This window comes from Sinocyclocheilus anshuiensis, unplaced genomic scaffold, assembly GCF_001515605.1.
Source record: "Sinocyclocheilus anshuiensis isolate Anshui unplaced genomic scaffold, SAMN03320099.WGS_v1.1 scaffold964, whole genome shotgun sequence".
Taxonomy (NCBI): Eukaryota; Metazoa; Chordata; class Actinopteri; order Cypriniformes; family Cyprinidae; genus Sinocyclocheilus; species Sinocyclocheilus anshuiensis.
Window position 1 is genome coordinate 888789 of NW_015552666.1, and position 15665 is coordinate 904453.

The 15665-nt window shown below is 34.7% G+C and overlaps 4 protein-coding genes across 6 annotated transcripts in view; 1 reads left to right on the plus strand and 3 right to left on the minus strand.

The window, feature by feature from the left end:
• Positions 1-3380: 3380 nt before the first annotated feature.
• LOC107667326 (sorting nexin-5-like) lies at positions 3381-8120 on the minus strand. The gene is made up of 15 exons (XM_016458955.1): positions 8079-8120; positions 7958-7998; positions 7402-7509; positions 7210-7317; positions 7031-7100; positions 6750-6877; positions 5983-6066; positions 5723-5797; positions 5602-5632; positions 5424-5508; positions 5245-5284; positions 5030-5116; positions 4031-4120; positions 3871-3936; positions 3381-3696 (listed from the first exon to the last, which is right to left on the minus strand). Exons 2-15 carry the CDS (start codon positions 7958-7960, stop codon positions 3553-3555), a joined length of 1119 nt encoding a protein of 372 aa, XP_016314441.1. The 5' UTR covers positions 7961-7998; positions 8079-8120; the 3' UTR covers positions 3381-3552.
• A 545-nt stretch (positions 8121-8665) lies between these two features.
• On the minus strand, positions 8666-12572 carry LOC107667317 (coiled-coil domain-containing protein 174-like). Its single transcript, XM_016458951.1, has 11 exons — positions 12433-12572; positions 12131-12235; positions 11934-12034; positions 11104-11162; positions 10809-10971; positions 10623-10718; positions 10397-10533; positions 10166-10260; positions 9536-9665; positions 9272-9427; positions 8666-9137 (listed from the first exon to the last, which is right to left on the minus strand). Exons 1-11 carry the CDS (start codon positions 12472-12474, stop codon positions 8845-8847), a joined length of 1377 nt encoding a protein of 458 aa, XP_016314437.1. The 5' UTR covers positions 12475-12572; the 3' UTR covers positions 8666-8844.
• A 725-nt stretch (positions 12573-13297) lies between these two features.
• LOC107667334 (ghrelin-like) lies at positions 13298-14374 on the plus strand. The gene is made up of 5 exons (XM_016458964.1): positions 13298-13340; positions 13441-13567; positions 13709-13789; positions 13875-13983; positions 14255-14374. The coding sequence occupies exons 2-5, from the start codon at positions 13454-13456 to the stop codon at positions 14260-14262; spliced, it is 312 nt and encodes a 103-aa protein (XP_016314450.1). The 5' UTR covers positions 13298-13340; positions 13441-13453; the 3' UTR covers positions 14263-14374.
• Positions 14375-14512: 138 nt separating this feature from the next.
• tatdn2 (TatD DNase domain containing 2) overlaps positions 14513-15665 on the minus strand; it is a 5993-nt gene continuing 4840 nt past the window's right edge. For all 3 annotated transcript variants that reach the window (XM_016459045.1, XM_016459043.1, XM_016459044.1), the window contains 2 exons: positions 15355-15538; positions 14513-15240 (listed from right to left, as the gene is read on the minus strand). In XM_016459045.1, the coding sequence (XP_016314531.1) occupies positions 15100-15240; positions 15355-15538 (325 nt within the window). In that variant the 3' untranslated portion in view covers positions 14513-15099. The remainder of the gene's footprint in view (positions 15241-15354; positions 15539-15665) is intronic.

The window sequence follows — 15665 nt, forward strand, 5'->3', positions numbered from 1 at the left end:
GTAATAGTTATAGTCATTGAGTTGATTACTGTATGTGTATGTGTTCAACCACAGTGTATATTTCACTTTAGCATGTACTCATTTTGAACTATACAATTTAAAATCCATTATCACATTGATTTTCATGGTGATTCACGCCAGTAATGTCAGTATTCACTTCACTTTCAATGAATTTATGTTCCAGTATATCCATCTTCACCATAATGTAACCTGAATTTTTTTTCCACCAAATATATTTCAGATCACATATTTGATATTTTGATAATTCTCTATTTATCAAACAATAACTGGCTGATCATACATTATCCAGCTTATTACATGGCCACTCACTAAATGAAGGAATGTATGCATAAAATTTTGAGTTGAAAGTATTATAATCATTTACATTTATTTTTATTTTTTTCCCCTGTATATTATCTTATTTTCTGTTAAGACAAAATTGTGCAATGTACAAAACAGCCTAGCAACAAGACAAACACTTATGGTGGTAAGCCTATAATTATTACAATATACAGCTTTTAAAATATTCATTTTATATTGTGTCTGTATGTTTCATTGACTCTATGTTGGCTAACTGATTAATTGTGCAAGAGTTCTTGCAACTGTACTGATAAAAATCAAGATGTGACAGTGACAGGTGAGAACTGCTTGAAAAGATATGTGACCATCACAGTATAAACAAGGTGGGTGATGGCTTTTTTCACTGCTATTAGTAGAATCCTCAGTAAATATTTAATACTGTTAATCACTAAATCCTATATACATCCAAGGAATAGAAACTTGTATCCTCTATCTCAATCTCTAAAATTTTGTTTCTTTCCAAAAACACTTTTAAAACTTGGCAAGACCAAAACAATATGTACATGATCAGCTGATATTGTCCCACATTGCCTCCAGCAAGATCCTTGACTTGTTACTCCCTTTCAGTTTTGGAGTAATAAAGAGCAGGGCAGGGAGGACTTAAGTCATAACCAATCCAACTTAATATCTTCATCTGGTGTTCAAGTTGAAATTTCCTTCTTCTAGTTCACGTTTTGTCCACTGACTTATGTTTTCACTTGTCTCTTTGAATTTTATATTATCACCTAGATGTGAATGAATAGGGATTGGTGTTCACAAGATTTCTAGTTATTTACATTTTGAAATATAGCTAGAATCACACCTACAAATTACATTTCTCAACTGAGTCTTGCAAGCAAGGTAGGGACCTCCCCCCTTTTTCTTTTGCTGATTGTAATGTTATGAATTGTATCAAAAAATTTGTACTGTTCCAAATCATTCTTTCTGTCCCAGTCATGAAACCGTTTAGTCTCTGGTACAATTTGAACTGCATGTGTGATGTTAAATGTAAAGCAAAACACTATATTGTTCACAACTAAACCTTCCAGAAAAGATGATGCAATATTTTGTAATATTATGATTAAAACCATTTACCTCTTCCTCTTTTTTCCTTCAATACTAATGTGATACAAATACAGCGTGACTTCGAAAGACTGGGAAGACACTATGAACTAAAATTACTTGATCATTTGACTAAAAACATCCCAAACTACTCAACCCCCACTGAATTTCACATTTCAGAGGTGACTCATGTCACTAACAGTGATGATCTTCTGAAAATCATGGAGTCAAGGGGATTCAAGGCTCATCATGAGAAGTTCTCGTGGTGGAGTCTGAAGATTGATGAAGGGAGTATACGAGCAGCTGAGAAGCATCATATGGAGAAATTGTTCCCAAACAGATCCCAAGAACAAACAGAAAGACAGGAGCCATGCCTCAGCAAATTCACCACATCACCTGCATGTCACATTGACAAATCACACTATGGCAACTTTCGGTTCACGTTTCCTCTGAAAGAACTTATGGAAACATACAAGTAGCAGATGTGTGGAGGGCATGACCCAGTTCTCAGGGAATATAAGACAGTGTTTTACAAGCAGGAGATAATGTATGTTGTTATCGTTCACAGCCCAAAGGACAATGAGAGGTTTGAAAAATTCCCAAAGATGGAAAAAAGCTCATTTGAAGATTATGAGGAAAATCAAATCGTCTGGAAAGACTAAAGATATTGAATGCAGAAGACAGAACAGCAAAGGCTGAACCTGTGCTTGTCCGTTGTTATGTATGGGATCGTATTAGCCTAGCATTTCATTTCGATGATGTCTTACAGTTCCCTAAAGAAATCCTTCAAAAGAACATCACCTGCTGTGAACTGGCTGAAATAAATCTTGCAAAAGGAAAAACCTGCTCCTCCCTTGAAGAAGCAGAAAAAAACACTTTCTAAATATTTGGTGTAAAAACACTCAGCACTCAGAAATTGCAAGTAAATTTCACAATCAATTAGAAAGATACAGCAAGAAACACATTGAATTAAACATTCAATTCTGAAGTAGAAAAACTGAAATAGTATTTGTAAACATACTCCAATAATCTGTTATATTTAAATAAAAAAACATTTATTTACAGTGTAGTCATAAAAGGACAGTGGAAGCAAAGACGAGGACAAGTCCAATTAAATAACTTTTAAATGCAAATTATAGCTTAATATTTTGCTGGTTTCTCTGTTTTGACATTTTTAGTGTTTTGTAATCTTAATCGTTTTTAAATAATTTAATTTTTAATCAAGAATAATTGAAAATTATTATTTTATTTGGCTTTCCATTTTATTTTTCTACTTGTATAAGCAGTTTAAGATATGCTGTGTGGCTGTATTTTACTTTTACCTATAGTTATGCCTATATTTATATATGATTACCTTAATCTTGCATGTAATATTGCATAATCTTTATTATTATATAATTGTATTATTACCTTGACGTAATTTTCATATTTGTAAAGTTTTCTTGAACCTTTCAATAGACAAGCTATCAGCAAATCTATAGAGATGACATAATTGATTTTGCAAAGACTATAATTTGCAGTGACTTTGTATTTTACACTTTTCTGACTTCATTAAACTCGTCATCATTAGACTCTGTCGCATTTAACTGCAATTCTGACTCCTGGTTGTTTTTATTCACACTGGGACCAGTTGCATAAACACAGCCACTATGTAAAGGCTGGCCAACTAGCAGTCAGACAAGGGATGTGTAATTAAATTATACTTTTCAAATTCAAATTAGATAAACATACATTTTTGCATAACTGACTTTTAAAAGTTATTAAAAAAAGACTGGTCTACCCAAATAATACGCTCATGTTGATGACTGTTACTTCCACAAACACTAACTAACTATGTTTCTTTCTGTGCAGCCATCACTTCAGCAGTTTGCAGTGTGTACATTAGAAACAGTCATGGGTTTAATAGCTTTATTGCAAGCTTACATAGGACAAAGTTCACATCTGAATCTGTAGCCTAGCCTAGAACTTACATTTGGCGTTCAAATTAGGCTGGAGAAGATTAAGTACACACAAATTAAAGGGGACTAGTAATTTAAAAGATTTGAGAATAACCAGAATTTACAGAGCACTTTTATCATTTCACAATAAGGTTCAAAGTTGGATTACATTACCAGCTATATTGTTATGATCTACTGCCTGCTTATGTTTCATTCATTCTGTGTACATGTTTCTGCAAGCTTCCAGATGCTGAGAGTAGAGTTCAGCAAACTCCTTCGCTGTGTTCAGCTGTTGTTCACACCAGCCAATCAGGCAGTTCTTCAGCACATTCACTCGGGAGCTATGGAAACGCTCAATCTGCCAGACATTAGTCCAATAATTATACTACATCCTCTATAAATGTACAATGTGAATCTGATGTTCAGATCAAGAGGTCATGTTATAAGGTTGTTCAAATTTCCAATGTAACAACTCTGGTAACACATTTAGTAAACAACCTTCTTTGGGTTTAACTTCAGTCACAGTTTTTACCTCTTGTTTAGCCACAGATGAGATCAGGCTGAACTCTTTCTCAACCGCTTTTTGAAACGCTTCCATCTACAGTATCAGACACAGAAAGACTTCATCTGAATTTACCAGATAAACATGCGTGTAGCCATAATGAATGGTAGATAACCAGATGAATACATACCACTTCTCTCTTATTGGCCTTGGCTTTTTCAGTACTCTTTTTAACTGTTTCCAGCTCTATCAGTTTACAGGTTCTTCTGAAGAGCATTTCCTTTAACAACACAAGTAGGAATGGACAATTACTTTCAAAGCAGTCTTGAGTCAATTTTCATTCATTTTTATACAAATCTGCATTCAATATAATTTATTACATATAGGCTACGTACGAGCGGTTTAGACCCATTTGACTGAATTTGTTTCAAGGCTTATGTTTAAATGTTTAAAATTAATTTTGTAGACAAAGAGTATGAATTTTGTTTAGTTCCACTTCTTGGATTTAATTGCGCGGAGTGCTGATATACAGCAGCACTGAGATTTTCATTGTAGCACTCTGCTTGTCTGTGTTTGCGAGTTTCGGACAAAGTATCACTCTGTGACCAGGTTATTATAGTTAACTAAAACTTAAACCATAAAAAAAACATTTTCATTACTTGAAATAAAATTAATGTCAACTGAAATAAAATAATATATATCACATCATTAGATTAACCTCGTGTACTAAAACTAAAATAAAAAATATTTAAACAATTAAAAAATGTTATAAAATGAGGAAAACAATACAATTATTAAATCTTTAACTATAATGAAAATGAAAATGGAAAATAGAAAAATAGAAACAAATGTAAAATATTTCAATAAAAACTATTTCAATGATACTAAAATAACACTGGTCTGTGACTGCATTTTTAAGAACTTTTTCTGTCACAAAAGGTGGTGACAAGTGACTGTTTTGAAGTGTCATATTGAATCATTCAAAATTGATTCATTCAAATTAATTCTTTTTCGTTACCAGAACAAAAGTATTTTGCTGGTGGAAAAAAAATATATAAAGTAAAAAAATTAAATAGACAAAGTAACTGGTTAGACTGTATCTAAAAGGTAAGTTATACTCTGTATTAAATGTTGTATAGAAGCAATAGTACACAATCACAGCTGTGCTGACACATTGAGTAAAACATACTTTCTCTGCCTCTTGGTAGCGAGACTCCAGGTCCAGACCCAAACCAAGAGTGGACAGGTTGCTACTGCCAGCTTTCTCAAAGTTTCGCTAAAGATACAAAAAAATAAATAAAAAAATAAAATAAAAAATGTTAGTATGAAATAATTGTATAAATACAGGAATGGCCAAGAGCCCTTCAACTGTGCTTAAAGCTTTTGCATGTAAAGTGGCCTTACCTTTACTGCCTCAATAATATCTGACAGCTTCAAACAAACCCTAAAGAAACACAAAATCTGATTATCCTCACATAACCAACATTCACATAAACATGCATTTCCCTCACACATTCTCTCTTTATTCAATGTGTGCACATTAATGCAGACAGAAATGGTCATTTTATTTAGTAAATTCTAACTTGGAGAAAGCTACAGCAGCTGCATCGTCCTGATTCACACAAAGATGAAGAGATGTGGAGAAATGTCCACAGGCCAAAGCAAGCTCTGTAAAACATACACACACAGTCATATATAGGCCTACTGTATTCCTAAATAAAGTGTACTGAGCATGCATATAAACTTCTTGAAATGACTTACTTTGCTCTGTCATCACAACATCAAGTAATTTCTATTGCGAGAAGAACACAAAATTGCACAATGTATTATGACAGTCCACTGGCCAAATAGAAACTGAAAAAAAACAGCTTAAATAGTGTACCTCAGTGGCAACCTTTGACAAAGCAGCAAGGTTAGTGTTTTTGTTTCTCTCGTTCTGAAAGAAGTTGTCCACATCCTGGGGTATTAAATTATATATTTACATATGTGATATAAATTGCATTAATAGATCTATGATGTTTGTATAGTCATATATCATATGTCACTACACATTGCTGTGTTTGGTACAAAAAACTTTCCCAGAGGTGCATAAACCACTCACATGAACAACAAATGTACTCATAAACCCACACTCACACACACCTTATGACTTTCCTTCCTCATCTCCTCCACAACCTGACTGAGGCGATTAAAGATTCCTTTCCTGCCTCGCTGTCTTCCAGGAGACTACTCGAAAAAAAAAAAAAAATACACACAATGACAAAAATAAGATTGTCAACAATGATTTCATCACATTTCCCCCAAAATTGACATTAAAATGAACAAACAATATAAAGAGAAGGCTTTTCTAGCCAAGTTTTTCTCCATGCTGGAGAATCCAGTTAAAATCCTCATACACTCTCACAAAACACAAAACCTGTCACACTTCCATACTTTATTTACCCCTAATATTCCTGCATATTAGTACCTTTTGAAATAGTTTCATCCCAGTGACAGCTTTTTTTCCTGAGAGTGTATGGTGAACATATACCGTAGAAAACATATTGGTCACAAACACTGCTGAAATACAAATCAGCTCATACCAGTTTAAGGTGGTCAAACTTCTTTTTGGAATATAGTAGCTAATTTGTTGCTGGTCCAAGATTGGCAACCATGTTAGCCAGGTCTCCATTTGCCATTTTATAATCCAGTTGGTCAATCACCTAAACGACCTTGGCTCAGGTAATGACCAGCTAGAAACCAGCTACCATCTGCTACCTTCAGTTGGTTTTAGCTGAATTTTTCTCTTGTTTTTTCTTTAGAGCAATCATACAACAGGCTGTGATGCAGAATTTAAATTAATGAATGCATGTGTGTGTGTGTGTGTGTGTGTGTGTTTGTGTGTGTGTGTGTGTGTTTTCATAGTAAACCTCAGAGTTAATAAAAAAGCTGTCCAGTGCTTTGCACTTGCAGAGAGTTGGGTGTGCTGCCACCTGCTGGAGATAAAACTCCAAAGCTTTACAATAACTCTTCCAAGCCTGTCCTAGAGCCAGGAATCCTGAACACATATACAGAAAATGTATAATGCATAAGAAACAAAATATCAAACCAAGTGGAATCTACCAAAAAAAAAACAAACAAAAAAACACTACCATACTAAAATTATGCAGATATATCTTGTCTAAATTGTGCATATACAAATAATACATACCAAGTTGTTTGAGTGCTTTGGTCTGCGTGTTTGGCTGTGATGGAAGTGCTTTAGAGGGCAAAGGCGGAAACTGTGGGAATAATCTTCTCATTTAAATGTCTTCCTCATTCATAGATCTGATACTTTTGAAAATTAATAAGCAATGATGTTTAATTGTGAGTTTTAGAGAATTCACTCACTATAATTCCATGAAGTCCAGGAAGATTTTCTTGTGAGAAAAGACTCTGCTGAAGCCAGTCAAAGTCCTCATATGTTCGAAAAACACAAACCCCAGCACTGCTGTTCAACTGAGAGAGAAAAAAAAACTGAACGATATTTTAACATTCCACAAATTCCACAAATCTAAAACATGCATTTATTAGGCGTCTTACTTTCTGGGATGCGATGGCAAATGTCAGAACGTCTCCATCCTGAGTCACGTCAGTGATTCTGATGCTGCTCACGCTTACACTTAGTTCTGCTTCTGCACTTGAACCTTCCTAAAACACTCACACAGACACATTCATTTACCCACTATGAAAGAATTGTCAAAAATTCTTGCATTTATTTATAATCACTCAAGGGGTTTTTATTAGCAAATATCTTTGTGAAACTTGAAAAAGCTTAAATCTGTTGAGGTAATAATAATATTCCAGTATATTTATTTTTTTACAGTATTAGTTATTTACTTACAGTAAGGCATTATGAACGAACATTAATTAACAATGAACAGTATATTTACAAATGATCATATTTTATAAAATATGTATATATGTAATACATAATTATATATAATTAAACATGAATAAATGCTGTAAAACTACATTTCATGATATTTAAAGCATAAATTAATATTAACAAATTTAACATTGACTGCAAACAGCAGATATTTGAACAGCATGTTACTACATGATCATGTGATAATCACAACCAGAAATAGTTACCTACCATCTTCCTCGCATTCAACTGGTTTCCTACTTTGGTTTAATCTTCAAAAGGAAAAAAGAGAGAGAGAAATATGAGAAAACTAAAAGTAGAACTGTCTCTCAATCTTCCATATGAAACCTACTTTTCTGTTCTCTCTCTTCTTTACCACAATTTTATTCTCTATTTCCCTTCCTTCCTTGCTCTCTCTCTGGTTGATACAAAGTGCTCACACATACATTCCTGCGGAGACAGGATATCCTTCAGATCAAGGGTCACTCTGGTCCTGTGATTTGGATGTTCGCAAAATTGTATCCGTTATTTAATGTCTTCTTTCAAATGACATATGGAATACACATGCACACATTGCATGTGAACTAAGTAACTTGTAAAGCAACTCATTACAGGCTACTGAGTAACTAAGCAGTTACATTGCAGTCAGGTGCTACTCCTAAACTTTGCCCAGTGTTCATAACATGCATAAACACATTTAAGTTGCCTGCATTTCAAATAATTTAACAAAAACCACGAAATACTTCATTAGAACAGGAAAACTGATGAAGAGAACATTTCAAGTGTCAGCTTTGGTTAAATCATCTATCATGTTCGACTGACAATTTTATGTACAACGGTGACTTCTGTTGTTTACAACCTATTTAAAAAAACTGATAGCAAATTAAATTAATTAATTATGGTTAAGAAAGCTGTTGAAACAATAGATAGTGATGGAATAAAAGATGCACAAAAATCAAACAAAAATCTGGTCATTCTTTATTCTAACTTTGCAATTCAGTTACATTTTGGTACAAAATTTTACTGTTCCTGCTGCTAAAGACTGACATGCATCCAGACTAACTGATGCAGCTTGCCACATCCCTTAGTTTCCCCAAATGATTTTCAGACTTGAACTTTCACGTGGAGTGTTTGTAGTACGATAACAGGTCGTCCAGACTCTGTGTTTGAGCAGGTTGTGCATATGTGGGTATGTCAGAAGGTTGTCTAGTGGTAGATATGTACTCGGCGTCTCCATCTGTGGATTTTTGGGATTCAGACCACTTGAAGGCAAGGTTTCCTTTGCTCTGCCCTTTGTCTATGGCTCTGTTGTGATTGGTCTTTCTGTCATCTGTGTAATAAGTAGGAGGAGGAGCAAACTCTGAGTCTCGCTCCTCTCTACGACGACTGGTCCACTGACCCCAGGAGAACTCTGGAAAAGGAAATAAATGCTTAAATTGTGCATCTTCAAAAAAGCAAATGTAAACACTAGAGCAAATGAGAAAAAAAATAAAAATAAAAAAAAAATAAAATAAATGACGTCCATTTATGTGTACAGTCATGTACCTTTGCCTCTGTCCCACTCTCTTACGTGGGGAACGCCAGGTTTGGTGTCTTTTCTCTCTTGAATCTCCACTTCCACTTTCTGCACTGTTGCAGGGGCTGGAGGTCCAACCAAATCTTTGTCATCATCTTCATCGTTCTCAGCATCATCAGCAGCAGCTACAGCAGAACATTAGACATGATCCAAAAACAACCACATATGCCTTAGAATTCCTCACCGATACATATAAGACCTATTAACTAAATAACTAATGTTCAGAAACACACCCTCTTCTTCATCCCCTGGCTCCAGCTTGCTTTTCTTCATCTTCCTCATTCTCACTTTAGCAAGTCGAGCTTCAAGCAGAGCTTTCCGCTTCCCATTCAGTTGCTCACGTTTGTGGCGCTGCTCTGTGGTCTGCAGATAGAAAAAGAGAATTGCAAAAACGGTAATTTACACTTAGCCAGTAGCAGACAAACTCTAGTGATCTCACTAATTGTGTATACAAAATGAACAAACAAATATTGTTTTAAAATGTACCAAAAATAAAAAAATTTATCAAATAATTTAAATAACTAATTAAAAATGAAGTAAAAAAATAAATATTTTGTTAATGAAATTAACAATTTATAATTGGGGGGGTCACTCTCTGAATTTGTTCACAGAGCTTTTCAGAATCTGGGATACACAAAATATTGGTAAATTGTTGGTTACTGGTCAATATTGCTTTTTTTTTTAAATTTAATTTACTGGTCAGATTAGATGTATATCAGTTGATATGGACATTTATTGGATACTGGATAAGCTTTTGGAAAAGTCTTTGCTTTTTAAGCACACTTACAATGCCTTAAAATGCTGTCTATCATGCTGCTTTGGAAAAGAGTTTGTGACTCTTCATTTAATTCAGTTGTTCTGACCTGGTCTCTCAGCATGTCTAGAGTTTCTCTCTGTTTTCTTCGTTGGTCCTCATCCTGGGCAAAAGTAAAATATCCAACACCCAGCTCTCTGGCCTCTGAAATAGACACAAAAAAATGCATGAGAGACACTATGAAGATGTAATTCAACACTCTCATAGAAGTACTAATTAGAGACATTTTCTACACAAAAGACAGGTTTCAGTGTGTTTATAGATCAATTCTCTCAATCACCTTGCTCTCTGATATTTTCATAGTGAATGGGTCCAGCAGGTTTCTTCATCTGCTCCTCTTCCTCTCTCTCCCACTGCTCTCTCTGCATTTCTCTCCTCGTGTCCTCAGATAACAGTGTCCTGTCAACACCAGTCACCCTGCACACAATAAAATATACATAGATTGAGCAGGAACAATACCAATTAGTTACATAAAATAAAAACAAAGGTAAGAACAATAAATGTACCTATTGTTCTGGAGTTCTTGGTCCATTTTCTGAAAATCTGGTAGGTCTTTCCTCAGACATCTTCTAGAGCGTCCTAATGCATCAACATAGTCCACCCTGCAAAACAGAGAGCAAGAAACCCACAGCTGAGTTCAAATCATACTGCCTCTTCACCAGGTTTAAAACACATTTATAAACACATGGTACCATTCTTCATTTGCATTCTGTGGGGGTGGAACAGGGATGTTCACATCAGAGTCCTCTCCATCTCGGTCCCGTGCTACATTTGCAGTGCGTGTCTGTGGTTCATTTCTCTGATTGATGATCTTCTGAGTGAAGTCCACCAGAAAAAGACTTTCAGTCTCTTCATCTAAAGATAAAAATAAATGTAGTATACTTCAATATCTGTTCATTTTTTGTTACACTATAAACACCCAAAGCAGAATAAAAATGTATCCAAGAAGTGAAATATTTTAATCTGGCAATGTCAGCAAGCATATACCTGGGAAATCTCCTTTTGTCATCTGTTCATAAAGACGTGCCTTTTCCTCCAGTTTTTGCCTGCATAAGAAAAAATGCATCAGGAAAATATTATTATGATTATATTTCACAGATTGAAGGTGCTTTATAGTATGCTTAGATGTATCTGAATCATGTCTTCTTTTTTATCATTATTATATTGTTCGGTGTATATTAAATATATTCCAAATAATGTTTTACTAAAAATATTACATATTTGTCAATGTATCACTATATTATTATATTATATTATAGAGTCAATACAATATATCAGCACTTGAAACAGTAGGGTGTATAGTCTCTCATTATTATATCATATATTAATAAAAAACAAAGTGGCCAAAAAGTATTTAGATGCACATAAAAAGTGAAATTTATTTCTTTATTTTTTAAATAATATATCCTCATTAATATGAGTTATTTTTCTAATAAGTGAATGTCAGTCTACAGCAAATAAAACAACTCATGAAATATTACTAAAGACAACAGTTTGTTATAAAAAACAAAAAACATGCATCATATACAATCCTCAAAAAGTATGTGGACACTTAAGCCATGTTTATATATGAAATTTGTTGTATTAGATTATCAAAACTGACAAAGTGTCAAACATGCTAGAACTTTTCACAGAATATACATTTTTGGGATCACTGCTGTAGATTTATATTTAAGTTATCTTGGATTATATACCAACATTCATACATTTTACTTTTTGGTCCAATACATGTCCAGTGAACAATACAAAAGAAAACGAATTGACGAAGAGGATATAACGAATCGGGATAATGTAGTACCCGATGAAAGTTCATTCACCTGGATTTATCTAGTGTGTTTTCTTCCTCTGCAGTTTGCTGAACGTCCCTCTGTGCTCGTACATTGACTCCTTCATTCTGTTTGCTCCAGATATTGGGCTTCTGTGAGCACATACACACACAATCAACACACAACAGGCGTATTTATATAATAATTCAATGATCATATCTAGCTGTCATCAACTCTCCGTGTCTTACTTTTATTTTTATCTTAGGCTTCTGTGCGGCTCCTGCATCGTGGCCAAGTCGGTCGTGGTTAAACTGTTCCTGTTTCCTATATAATTCCGCTTTCAAATCAACCAGCTGCAATGTAAATGAAGTAGATGTTAGTCAAGAGATTTAAAAAGACCGGGCCATCATTCCCAGTTTCAAAACAGGCACACAATGCAAGTTTGCTGTCAGCTGTCATGCTAAACTAACTATAACACACAAACAAAACTAAAATGCTCCTTCTAAGCCTCTTGTTTAAAAGAGCACTTTAAACACTCTAATATACTCACCGATGACGCTGTAACATTGTATGGTTTCTTCTTTTTATCCATATTAACTCTAGCTGTTTAGGTAATCCAGACTAACGCTGGCATTCCGAGAGCGAAACAGTGTATCCCTGAAAGGGAGAAATGTAGTCTGCCATCTACTGACTCGGAGTCGGAGGTCACACTACAATAGTATTTTGAAATACTGTGGTACTTTTTTTGCTAGTGAAACATATGAAAACTGCAATTTTAACGTCAGGTTGCTTCAAACTGACTCCAAAACATGTTACTAATGTCCAAAAATATGACATTACGCTGGTATCATGTCTTGAAAACCATGGTAATACTGTGGTACATTTTTTGTTAGTGAAAAATATGAAAACCAAAAGTTTATGCTTCAAACTAACAAGCTCTTAACATGTAACTACAATATTCTCTATAAAATGGTACTTTATGTTACATTATTATTATTGAAAATGAATCAAATGCAAACCAGAACCATAAAAGTAAGTGTCAAATAAGTTTTGCACATGGATAGGATAATGTTGAACATGCTGCCAACCACGTACAAAGGTGAGTCCACTTAAAAGCGTGTGTCCACACCAAATAGGCCCCATGCATTCCTGTTACAGAGGAATTACCAGGTCAGTCAAATAAACCTGCCATGGCAATAGTTCAGTGGTCTAGTAACACTACTAGATATTGACTCAACAGTGAACCACCATATGACTTTGTTATCATCATATTCACATCACCATAAGGAAAATCACTTTGTCACTCACATAGGCCTACAGTAACAATAAGGGAGTTTTAGTTCTGTTTGTATTCACAGTTACAGTTGTAGACTTTAATGCTAATTGTTAACCAAAGGCTATTATAAAAGTGAGAAGCAGATGTGCAGACCTACAGAAGCAGTTTGATCATTACAGAAGGTGGGGTTGACTTTTATTTTTTTACTATTTCTGTGCACTCGGCGTATAGCAGATTAAATACTTTTAAAGTGCAGCCATTAAGAGTGTTGTCATAAAACAGGTGACTTCCCAGGATGCCGCTGCGTTGTTGTGCCATCCATATGTTTCTGCTCTTATGTGCTCTTTCCTTGTGTGTCGAGTCTGTAATTGGTGGCACCAGCTTCCTCAGTCCTGCTCAGAAACCACAGGTGAGCGTATGTCTGGTGGATGTGTTTGAGATGTTTTGGAAATGAATGTATTTTAAGGTGTAAATAAAAAAAAATAAAGCATGTCAATTTTACATAAATTAATGCTAGAAGTTTGGCATCAAATATGTGTCCAATTTTAAGGGTCGAAGGCCACCATGGGTGGGCAGAAGAGATGCTGCAGAGCCAGAGATCCCAGTGATTAAAGAGGATGATCAGCCTATGGTAATAACTCAGTGCAAGTGCACATTTAAATAGGATTTAAATGAGTTACTACTTCAGTCATACTTTGTTCTCACTATTTATTTAGGGGAGTACTCCATTCGAACCGTCCATGTCTCTGAGTGAAGCAGAGTATGAGAAATACGGTCCTGTGCTGCAGAAGGTTCTGGTGAATCTTCTTAGCGATTTCCCACTTGGTGAGTTAAACTCTTATTTTAAGAACAGATCCATACCAGTACTATGAAAATCAAATGGCAAATGCAATAAAGCATCTATGTATTTTATTACAAACAAAATTCACTATGGAAAATGGTTCCATTTCCCAGAAAGTGTCTCAAATTCTTAAAGAACCTTAAAACTAAAAGTGCTTTCTGGCAGATAATTCCTCAAGATACTGTTTGCTGTTGTCTTCAAATAATTTTAGTGTTGTACAAAATTACTAATATAGTAAATGTGTTCTTTTTTCAGAATTCTGACAAGAGCTACCAGTTCTACAAGATTCAACTCCTTAAAAACCAATAAAAATGTTTGTAAATTAAAAATTACGTAATCATTTTCCAACACCATGATTTGACAAAATAAAGGATGACAAAAGAAATAATTTTCTGCCTCTGGTTTCTCTTTTCCTTGCTCAATCACATCCGTTTCACATTCAATGAGGTCTCAAATGGAAAAGCAGCCTTGTCTTTCTCAAAAAATGTATTTCATAAATCCACTCATGTTGCATATACAAGATAATTTATTAAATCTTCCTATTTAGACAAAAGTTACATTTATATAAAACCAACAACTTGGTAAAAGCTATTTGTTGTGGTTTTTCCACAATCTGTTTTACACTGTCTTTTAGCATAAACTTTCATGTCATGGTGTAAGGAAAAATGACTTATTCTAATATAACGGAAGACACAAGCTGGCATCTTATGTCACTTATGTCTCACAAGCATACATAACTTGTAAGAATGTATGCAGACACATGACAAAAGAATCCTGAGAACAAATAACCATTTTAAAACACAATACTGAAGAGATATTAAAATTAATCATTACTAATGTTTTTAACAGATGTGAAATTACCTACAACACTTACAAAACTTAAGTATCAATGCTCATACACTTATTAGCACATACTACAGTACATTGAAATTTTAACTTTTTTTGCAGACATCGTTATGTAAACACAAGGAAAGGGTAAAGGAAATCACATTCAAGACCATTTAGTTTGGAAATAAATGCCAAAGATGCAAGACTAAGCTGATAGCAGCTGGACTAAGATTGCAAGGACTTCAGTGGCTATAGTAACATGGAGTTTCTAATCACAGACCGTATATATGTCTAGTGTTCTGCCGGACTGTTTGCAGTACTGTGGTTAGGCTCTCTCCCTTCAGCAGACTAATCTCATGCAGTGTGTGTATGCCCATGCCAGGGTGAGCAAACCTGCATGTGGACTTAGGCACCTGTAGAGAGAGGAAGAGCAGTGTGTGTATATGTATATTAAAGAATGACAAATTGAGTAAGGCATGCACATATATGCAAGCGGAATCAAAAAATGTGCGCTAAGATACTGATACCTGTCTGGGTACGAAATATGGTGCATCTGTCTCCAGTAAGATTCTGTCGAGTGATATTTTCCTCACGGCGTCTCGTGCCTCCACAGCGTGATGGTATGTCACAAGTCCAGTGAAACCCACACACAGGTTAGAGAATTCACTTAGGAATGGCTCAATCACAGAGTAGCTGTTGGTAAAACAGTGTCTAACATACAATGGCACACGTTAGAAGACTATGAAAATAAATAAATTATATATAAAAAAACCTATTGAGATATATATATATATATATATATATATATATATACACACACACACACACACACACAGGG

Excerpts from the sequence above, each read along its gene's own strand:
- LOC107667326 (XM_016458955.1), bottom strand. Across the intron at positions 5,633-5,722 it reads TGTCAAAGGTTGCCACTGAG|AAATTACTTGATGTTGTGAT; the intron begins GTACACTATTTA and ends TTCTCGCAATAG. Across the intron at positions 3,937-4,030 it reads AGGCCAATAAGAGAGAAGTG|ATGGAAGCGTTTCAAAAAGC; the intron begins GTATGTATTCAT and ends CTGATACTGTAG.
- LOC107667317 (XM_016458951.1), bottom strand. The coding sequence starts at position 12,474 with ATGGATAAAAAGAAGAAACCATACAATGTTACAGCGTCATCG. Across the intron at positions 11,163-11,933 it reads AACACACTAGATAAATCCAG|GCAAAAACTGGAGGAAAAGG; the intron begins GTGAATGAACTT and ends TTTCTTATGCAG. Across the intron at positions 10,534-10,622 it reads CAAGAACTCCAGAACAATAG|GGTGACTGGTGTTGACAGGA; the intron begins GTACATTTATTG and ends TATTGTGTGCAG.
- LOC107667334 (XM_016458964.1), top strand. The coding sequence starts at position 13,454 with ATGCCGCTGCGTTGTTGTGCCATCCATATGTTTCTGCTCTTATGTGCT. Across the intron at positions 13,568-13,708 it reads GTCCTGCTCAGAAACCACAG|GGTCGAAGGCCACCATGGGT; the intron begins GTGAGCGTATGT and ends TCCAATTTTAAG. Across the intron at positions 13,790-13,874 it reads AAGAGGATGATCAGCCTATG|GGGAGTACTCCATTCGAACC; the intron begins GTAATAACTCAG and ends CTATTTATTTAG.